This window comes from Macaca fascicularis, chromosome 13 (genome assembly GCF_037993035.2).
Source record: "Macaca fascicularis isolate 582-1 chromosome 13, T2T-MFA8v1.1".
NCBI lineage: Eukaryota > Metazoa > Chordata > Mammalia > Primates > Cercopithecidae > Macaca > Macaca fascicularis.
In genome coordinates, this window is record NC_088387.1 from 95,544,675 (window position 1) to 95,554,505 (window position 9,831).

General features: G+C 54.2%; 1 protein-coding gene across 1 annotated transcript in view; it reads right to left on the reverse strand.

The window, feature by feature from the left end:
- The window catches only part of KCNK3 (potassium two pore domain channel subfamily K member 3), a 41,619-nt gene extending 34,076 nt beyond the window's left edge, over positions 1–7,543 (reverse strand). The window contains exon 1 of the mRNA XM_005576341.5: positions 7,107–7,543. Coding sequence (XP_005576398.1) covers positions 7,107–7,389 — 283 coding nt within the window. The 5' untranslated portion in view covers positions 7,390–7,543. The remainder of the gene's footprint in view (positions 1–7,106) is intronic.
- Between the last annotated feature and the right edge of the window lie 2,288 nt (positions 7,544–9,831).

Here is a 9,831-nt window from a genome sequence, read left to right on the forward strand (position 1 = left end):
ATAGGGCTCTATGCCCAGCTCTGTTGATAACTGTAAGCGTGACCTTTAGCAAGCCCCTTCTGCAGCCTGGATTTTAGTCTCCACACTGTGAACTGAGAAGATTGGAGCTAAAATTCTGTTCTGTCTTTGGGCTAAATGCTCTATCCATAGTTCTGAGGGCAAGAGACCCTGAAACTGAGCCCGCAACTAAGCACCCTGCATAGACCCTGGTACCCATCCACCACTGCTAGCTGCGTTCACATAGAAGGAATTGCAGAGGCTCCATGGGGAATGGGGGTTGCATGACTCCATGAAGAAATACTCGCTACAGACCTGAGTGCAAGTCCTGGTGCTGTCATTTTATATTTGTAGGGTCCTGCGCAGATTTCTGAACCTCTCTGAGCATCCTTTTCCTTGACTGTGCAGGATGATGCCGCCTGCGGTCCTGGAGCAGTGTGGGGATTCTGGTGACAGGAAATGTTGTGGACAGCGCCGGGCCTGTTACAGACAGTTATCCATTCCCTGTGTCCAAGGTGGAGAGGGAGTGAAAGAGGGAGTGCCTGTCCTGGGTCTCCACTGAGCTTGGCCTAGACCCACAGTGGTCTCAGTTAGAGCCTGGTCTCCACTTGCTGCTGGCTGACTGCAGGGAAATCATTTCTACATTTTTTTTTAATTACAAAATCAACTCACAGATTCACCGTTTGTGCAGCCAGCTGAAAGCTGTTTATAGTGGTGATTTGCACTACATTCATCTGTGCTTGTTTATGTTTGCTTTGAAAATACTTATTGTGTTTGTCCTGTCCCCACTGTGGCCAGGCGTGTGTCTTCTATTTTTGTCCTGTTCTCACCCCCACTCTCTCTGTGCCTCCAGCCCCTAATGGTGATGTATGGAAATGGGGCCTGCAGACAGGAGGCATGGCAGAGTCAGAAAGATCTCTGGCCAAACATACTCCATAGTTTCTCCTACCACCATGTACCTCTCTCCCTGGCTAGCTTGCTTGCTTTTCTTCTTTCTTTCCTTCTTTCTTTCCTTGCTCCTTTCCTTCCTCCTTTCCTTTCCTTTCCTTTCCTTTCCTTTCCTTTCCTTTCCTTTCTTTCCTTCTCAGAGTCTTGCTGTGTTGCCCAGGCTGCGGTGCAGTGGCACAATCTTGGCTCGCTGCAACTTCTGCCTCCCAGGTTCAAATGATTTTCCTGCCTCAGCCTCCTGCATAGCCGTGATCACAGGTGTGCGCTACCATGCCCAGCTAATTTTTGTATTTTTAGTAGAGGCAGAGTTTCACCATGTTGGCCAGGCTGGTCTCAAACTCTTGACCTCAGGCGATCTGCCCATCTCAGCTTCCCAAAGTGCTGGGATTACAGGTGTGAGCCACCACACCCAGCCCCTGGATAGCTTTCTGCAAGGTCTGCCCACCTCAGCCTCCCAAAGTGCTGGGATTACAGGTGTGAGCCACCACACTCAGCCCCTGGCTAGCTTTCTGCTCTGAGGAGGAGCAGGAGCCTGAACAGTTAGGGAGACACCAGGCATGGCTGCGGAGTGGGGAGATGGGGGGTGGTGAGTGGGATTGGGAAGATAAGGGGAAGGGGTGTGGCAGTCTCCTGGCCCCCAACCCCACTGTTCCCACTTGTTAGGAAGCAGCAGAGGTAGCCGTGGTCATGGTAACCCTTGGGAGACAGAGCAGTTCCTTGGTAAGGCAAGTAATAATACACAAACAATAGTATTAATAACAATAATAATGGCAGATTATTAAGGACCTTCTCTGTACCAGGCACTTTCTTTTCATAATCCCATTTAATCCTGGCAGGCAGATATTATTATCCCCATATTGTAAATGACAAAACAAGCTCAGAGAGATTAGATAAGCTGTATGTGTCCAAGGACGTACAGCTAGTGGCGGTAGGGGAGTGGGGGTAGGGTGGATTGAGATGAACCCAGGCACTCCGGCTTCCAAGTCAGTGCCTATGTTCCTGCACTGCCCTGCAGAAATTGTGGGGTCGAAGCATGCCCACAGGCTAGCCTGTGGGCAGGAAGGAAATGCCAACTGAGGTGGGTGCCGGGACTTTCCTAGGCTGGGCTGGCCTTCCTTCACCTTGGAAAGTCAAAAGAGACCTCAAACAGTGGAATGATGAGCTGCCAAAGGCCTGAGTGCTAAGAGAGATGGTGGGGTGTGGGGGACAGGCTGGAGGATGCAGAGAACGCCAGTGTGGGCACCGGAAGGCCTGGCTTCTAATCAGTGTCATACTCTAAACTCTCTGTGTGAGGGTGGACAAGCCGCTCACCTCTCTGGGTGTTTGGAAGATTGCTAATGTACCCTTCTCATATTTTAGGACTTCTGGGATTTTGGGGGTGGCAGGTCACATCTGTACTTTCCTTCTTGAAAAGATGTAAAAAGTATAGGTTTCCTCATGAATCACCTGCTTGAATTCACAGTCTAAGGGTTCTCAGGCCATGTAGTGGGCGATGGGAGGTGGTGCTCAACTGAGCACAGGCTGGAAGCTGGGGAAAGAGCGGAACAGGTTTTCTGCCCCAGCTCCATCAGTGTATCAATCACCTGGTCTCTTTGTTGTTGCCTTAGAGCCAAAAAGATTCCGAGGACCTGCAGTGGGAGAATGGGCACCTGTGAGCCCGTGGCAGGTGCCCATGGCGGGTGCTGGGCACAGCTGTGACAAGTCCTCTGTTTTGGTCAGGGGCCAGGGTGTGGGAAGCAGTAGGCCTGAATGGAGTGTGCTGGAGCAGGAGGCCCCCTGCTTCTGGGGAGGGCTTTGTTGGGGAAAAGGCAAGCCTTGGCTTCTAGGTGCCCTCGGCTGGAGTGCAATGGTGCGATCTCAGCTCACTGCAGTGTCCACCTCCTGGGTTCAAGTGATTCTCATGCCTCTGCCTCCTGAGTAGCTGAGACTACAGGCATGGACCACCATGCCTAGCTAATTTTTGTATTTTTAGTAGAGAGACTGGGTTTTGCCATGTTGTCCAGGCTGGTCTCAACCTCCTGGCCTCAAGTGATCTGTCTGCCTCCGCCTCTGCCTCCCAAAATGCTGGGATTACAGGTGTGAGCCACCGGACCCAGTGTGGAATGGGCTCTGGAAATGAAGAAAGAATTTGTGAAAAATCCAGGGCAGAAGAGTCAGAGAGGTCCAATAGAATCTGGGCAAGCACCGTGCTTCCAAGGCCTCAGACCATGGGGAAGTCATCTACCCTCAGAGCCTCAGGTTCCTCAGTTGAAAAATGGGGGTAATAGTGCCCATCTAGAGGGGTTGGTGAGAGAATTAAATAAGGAGGTACAAATGAAGCGTCTAGCATAGAGCCTGCCACAGAGTAAATAATAAATAGTTGTTGCCATTGTTATTGTTGTTGCTGCTCCTGTTGTTAATAAAATTAATGAATAAGTATCTTGAACAAGTAGAAGGAGTAGGGGACTGGGGGTCAGGTTTTTGCTACCCTCTGACTGTGTGATTTCTGTCACCTGTCTGGCTCCTTATCTGTAAGAGCAGGGGGTGGTACCAGCTGATCTCCAAAGCCCCTTCCTGCTCTGACAGCCTCTGGGCTATGAATAGATGAGGCTTGGGCCCTGGAGGAGTTTAATGACTCAACAGCTAAAGAGATTAAGACTTCCTAAGAAATGACTTTCTATTAGTGTTGGGTGAACTTAGGGCACCAGCTAAGGAAGGGTTTCCTGGCTGGGAGGCCAGATATAGGGAGCTGGAGGAATCCTTCCAGCCAGTGGAGACAGTGACTAACCAGGTGAATGACTAAGTCAGACCCTGCCGACCTCCAACCAATCAGGGTTGCGCATGAGCACCCTGTGAACTGGCATCACTGAGCACGGCTTGGCTGTGTCAGGTCTGGCTGGGTCTGAGCTTCAGAGCATATGGAGGCAAAGGAAGCAGCCAAAAGACCAGCAGGGAAAGAGCACTGGGCTTGGAGTCAGAAGACCCAGCTTCCCACTCTGACTCTGCTGCTCACCAGCTGGGTGACTCAGGGGGAGCTGCTTCCCTTCCCTGAGCCTTCACACCTTCATCCAAACAGCAGAGCTAACAATACCTGCCCGGCAACTTCGCCAAGTTGTGAAGACTGAGAATCATGACATGAGATGCAAGTGCATTGTGATCACTAAGGTACCAAATGATGGGAGGTGCTGTCATTATTCCATCCCAATGGGACACCTGGTATCAGAATGAGATTCATTCATGTTTTCAAAGGGATTTGGTGAACACAGGCTGCTGCCCTTGGGTTTGGGGCCAGAATCAGCCTAACTTAGGGCCCCTTCCAACCATCTGATCACAGCCCAGATAGGTTTTCCTTAGAGTAGAGACCCTGTGGACAGCTTTCAGCAAGGTGGCATAGCTGCAGTGGAAGGCAACACAAAGCCAGGATGGTCAGGTGGTGGAGGGAGGCAGCAGTGCCAGGCTGGGGCCCCCACAGAACCAGGGTGGTGGTCTGATGTTGTCTTTCCTCTTGCCCAGCACTTTATAAATAAATAATCAACGGAACCGCACTCTGTTTGCCTCTCCCCTCATGGCTTTTAGCGTCTCTCTTGGTGAGGATTGCAAGCACTTTGGGAAATGGCAGGGGTGGAGGGAAGGATGCTGCCCTTTCATTTCTGCACACCTTAAACCCATCAATAGCATTCTGTGTGTGCTCACAGCGTCTGGGTACTATGCTGGTACTTGGAGAACAGAGACAGGAACTGCAGGGTCCTGCCCACATGGAGATTAAGTATAGTGTGGTCAAAGAGACAGAACACTTCTCCTATAATGTGAATAACCGTTCAAAACAGCCAACAGGATGTCACCCAGATCATCCTGCCAGTGAGACCTGCAGTTGTCCAGAACAGTGGCCTGGGAGGCTTTGAGGGGGAGCTGGGATTTGAGCTGGACCTGGAAGGTTAGCATGGGCAAGATAAATGGAAGGTAGAGCCAGGCGCAGTGGCTCACACCTGTAATCCCAGCACGTTGGGAGGCCAAGGTGAGGACCACTTGAGCCCAGGGGTTTGAGGTTGTGCTGAACTATGGTTATACCACTGCATTCCAGCCTGAGTGAGACAGAGTGAGACTCTCTCAAAAAAAGAAAAAAGAAAAGAAAAGAAAAAGGGTAGAGAAAAAGGCATGCCAGACAGGCATACTTAAGGTATTCTCAGAAGACAGGTTGGCAACTGTTGAGAGGGATCACGTAAGTAAGAAGTGAAATGTGAAGTCAGACATAGAGGTTGGAGCCAGGTATGGAGATCCTCAAAATTTGAGATAAGGAGCATAGACCAGATTCCATGGACAGTGGAGAGCCACTGAGTGATTCCAAGAAGGGAATAGGTTTGGTGACAGCTGAGTTTTTCTTTCTGGCAGCATTGTCCAGGGAAGCATGGCTTGTTGTGGGGTAGGCAGGGAGGTCAGTTGGGAGGTTACTATGAAGCTGGGGACCATGGGCCTGAGAAGGAAAGGGGACACAGGCGAAGGCTTGATGTGTGGAAAAGAGGGAGAGAGAGGGTCCGAGGATGCTCGGTCTGATTCTTCTGATTCTCCAGACAGCTAAACGGATACTGAAATCCTGGCAAGTAGTAGTGGGGTGTGAGAATGGAGGAGACTGCAGACCAAACCTGGGCTGGTCTTTTTCAGGAGGCGGGCTCCTCTTTGGTCAGACCTAAATCTGATCGTCCACCCTAAACTCACAGGATCAGTAGGACCCAGAGGTGCCCCAGCTGGGCTACATCCACTCCCAGGGCCCTTTCCTCCCTCTTCCAAGAGAAGAATCCAGAAACGACACAGCATAGCTCCCCATGGTCCCCAGGGAGCAGTAGATTCTTGGAACAGCGTCCTGCAGTGGACAGACAGCAGGAACAGCATCCAGTCCTGTCTGTTACTCCCTCAGCTCCGGTTGACTCTCAGGAAAACAATACTATCTTCATGGGCTGCGCTAAATGGCAGTGAACCCCTGGGAGCCTGACCAAAGCAGGGAAGGGGACTAGGGAGAGGAGAGGGAACGGTAAAGACGGAGGAAACTGTTTCTGGAGGCATCTCAATGGGCTTTGGGGGAAGGTGAGTTTCATCTCAGAATCCAAGCATGTCAGGGCTGGGGAGGAGCTCTTGAGATCATTTCGGCCACCCCTCCTTGTCTGGAGGTGAGCCTGAGACCCAGGCAGGGGAAAGGACTTGCCCAAGGTCATATAGCATGGCAGTGTTGGAGCTGGGCTGGAATCATAGGGTGTTGGGGACAGGTAAGGTGTTACTCCCATCTGGACAGTTTTGAATAGCACCACCAAGGGCCTGGCTAGAGATTCCTTTCCTGGACGTTTGTGCATTCTGTGTGTGTGTGTGCCTGTGTGTGTGCCTGTGTGTGACTGCCCTGTGTGTACCCTGTGAGTGCCTGTGTGTACCTGTGTGCCTGTGTGCCTATGCCTGTGTTGTCGGACAGTCTGGGTGTACGTGTGGCCTCCTACATGGTGATCTGCCCTGGCTTGGAAAGGAGAACTGGGGCCATTCCTGTGAGGTGACTGTTCTGCTGGGACAGCAGAGAAGGCTGACAAGGCCAGATCTGGCTTCCCACACCAGTTCTGCCGCTCTAAGAAAATCACAGGCACTGACTGGTGGCGACCAAACTCCTGGAGCTGAAACACGCAGACACACGTACACTCACAGCCGCCGTCATAGGGTGGCCCCGAGTGCCCCGAAGTGCCGCATTCCGGCATCCTCATGCCTCCCCGGAGCCCAGCAGGTGTAGACCTGCTAGGCTGTGGAAGCCGATCCGTAGGGACAGGGAGCAGTGGCGCGCTCCCGCCGCTCACACTCAGCGCCCTGTTCCAGGGCCTGGCCCGGCCACACCCCTCCTGCCGGAGCCTCCGCCGGTCGTCCCTGCCCCTCTCACACACTTCGGAGTCCCTGGGGGCCTCTGCAACCTGGCAGGGCCAAGTTAGGGCTGGCCCGGCTGGAGAGTCAGGTCCGGAGCCAGGAATCGACGCCTTCCCGAGTCCCGTCCCCGCGGAGCACACACGCCAGGCTGAACTCGGGTTTCTGCGAGCGCGGGTTTCGGCGCCCAGCCCCTCTCGGGGGAGCCCCTGCCCCCAGCCCCAATCGGCCCCGGACGACTCCGGGAGCCCAGCGCCCAGCCCTGGATTCCCGCCCCCCGCCCGGCGAGCCGTTACCGATGGTGGTGATGACGGTGATGGCGAAGTAGAAGGAACCGGCGAAGCGCCACTGCACGCCGGCCTTGTGCGGCTTGAGGCGCAGCACGACTCGCTCCAGCTCCTCGTAGCCTCCCTGGCTGAGGTTGTAGCGCGCCCGCAGCTCCTGCTGCCGCAGCTCCAGCCGCTGCCGCTCGATCAGCTCGGGCTCCGACTCCAGCGCGTCGAAGACCGCGGCGCCCACCAGCAGGTAGGTGAAGGTGCACACGATGAGCGCCAGCGTGCGCACGTTCTGCCGCTTCATCTTCCCGCCCGGGCCGCCGCCGGCCCCCCGGCGCCCCCGACCCGCGCCCCGGCCCCGGCCGCCGCTGCTGCTGCCCAGGAGGCGGCCTGGGGCATGGCTGCGCTCGCCGCTCTCCGCGCCGGGCACCCGCTCCGCGCCCGGGGCCGCCGCCGCTGCCGCCGCCGCGGAGCTGTCCCTTCAGCACCACCCACCGCCCTCCTCCGCCAGGCCCCGCGCCCGCCCCCCGCCCCCCGCCCGCAGGCCGCCTCCTCCCGCCAGCCCTCCCGCCCAGCCAAATAAGGACTGGGGAGACGCGCCGAGGAGGGAGGAGGGGGGCTGGCGGAGGGGACGGGAGGGGCGGCCGCGGGAGAGCCCGGGCAGGACAGAGAGAGAGAAAGAGAGAGAGAGAGCGAGCCCGGGAGACAGAAAACTAGACAGCGAAACGCTGATAACTACGGAGAATGGGAGAAAGGCAGTGTAGGACTGAGGGAAGGGGGCTGTGTGACAGAGGAGGAGATAAAATCAGAGGTGTACTCAGACAGAAAAAGAAGAGAGGCGGGCAGAAAAATACAGAGCAAAAGATGGAAACAGAGAGCAACAGACTGAGACAGAGAGGCCTGGATTGCTGGAGATAAACTAATGACACAGAAACAGACAGGAAGGCAAGGAAGGCAGAGCGAGCCCCTCCCCACCCCACCCCACCCTCCACCCTCATCACAGCATATTGCAGCCAGGAGGCACTTGGGGCCTCGCTGTCCTGCCCTTATCCTATGGATGAGGAAACGGAGGCCCAGAGAGTGACACGCATGGCCAAGCAGTCATTTCGTGACAGCACTGGGACTCAGCCAAGCGTTCCTTCCTCCCAGGCCACACTCCTTCCTCCCTTGGGCCAGATTCTGGCTGTCTTGGAAGAAGGCAGGGCCCAGCTGTGGACCTGGGCACACATGAGCTGACACCCAAGGGAAAGCCCTGTTCTCAGGCAATGTGTGCCTTCCCAGTTCAGCCCATTTCTTGGAACTGGCTGACAAGGCACAGGCTGGGAGTCTAGGCCTCCTGCTTTGCTCCTAGGGGCTTCCAGGCTGTTCCGGCTCCCATGGTTCCTGTCCTGCACTCGTGCACGAGGCTGGGCTTAGGCTGAGCTGCTGGATATAGCACCTGCCACCACCTTAGGGCATCCCAGCAGAACCAGGATCTAGCTGGAATTGAGCAGGTGGGGCCCAGAGCAGGAGGCTCACTGGCAGACTGGGGGAACTGGGGCAGGAGAGGGAGTCCCTATGTCTCAGTTTCTTCATTTGTCAACATGGTGGCTATGGTGGGAAGGGCAGTGGAAACTCAGGCATTACTGACCCTCTCAGAGCCTTGTTTCCTTATCACTTCAAAGAGGTGTCGTAGCAGATGATCCCATAGGCCTTGCCCAGCTCCAAACAACTCCAGACTTGGATGGGCTGAGTGAGCAGAATGACTGGAATGCAAATCTCAGTGCCAAGGAGGGTTAAAAAGTCCTTCACAGGACCCTGGCATGGGCCACGCAGAGAGACGGGGTAGAGACACCAAGGCCCCCAACTGAGAGCAGACTCAGGAGGCAGTCAGCCAGAAGCCGGAGCACTATCTACCCACAGGCTGGGCTGACCTGTCACTGCCGGACACTACACTCCTCCAATGACACCCCAGAAGTGCCACCAACACCTTCATTCCTTCAACAAGTATTTATTAAGCATCTGTTGTGCGTCAGGCATTCATCATTTCTAGCCCTTACCACAGTCCTGAAAGGTAGGTGTGGTCATGCCTATTTTATAGATGGGGAAACTGAGGCTAAAGTCAACGTAGAGAATCAGTAAAGTTCACTCAGCGGGGAAGAGGCTTCAGTCTGTCTGCCTCTTAAGCCCATGCTCTTTGCTATGACTCCTTGAGTCTCTTTTTTTTTTTTCAATTTTTAAAGTGGAATAGATAATAATATTAGCTCTACCCACATCTTGAATCATTTGTTTTGAGAGATCAAAGAAGAACACATGTGTGCAAATCAGATGATATGAGGCTCTCTAATGACTTCAGAGCCTGATGGGAGGGTCCTACATTTACAGAACTGTGTTCCCCCTCCCCCTTCAAAGGAAGATCTTTGTTTCTTTGCAGGCACAGACTTTCTGGTCTTGCCCTCTGACCAGGAACTCAGCCTATTGCAGTCTTTTTCCCTTTGCATCTTCTGGCTCCCTGGAAGAAAAGTACTGCCGTTCCCAGCTTCTCAGAGGTGAAGGTACAAGTTAGGTTCTATGCATTTCTGATGTATTGGCTCCTGGCAACAATCACCCCAGAAGCCAGTTCCTCCAAAGCCTGTCTAGATGAGTAAGAGGGTTGCTAGACCAGGTTTTCAAGGTGAAAAGGCTGTGTCCAGGTTCTGCTTGCTTGTGACTGCCAGGCCAGACAGCTGTACCGATGAAAGGTGATATTATGAGCGAAAGAGCTTTG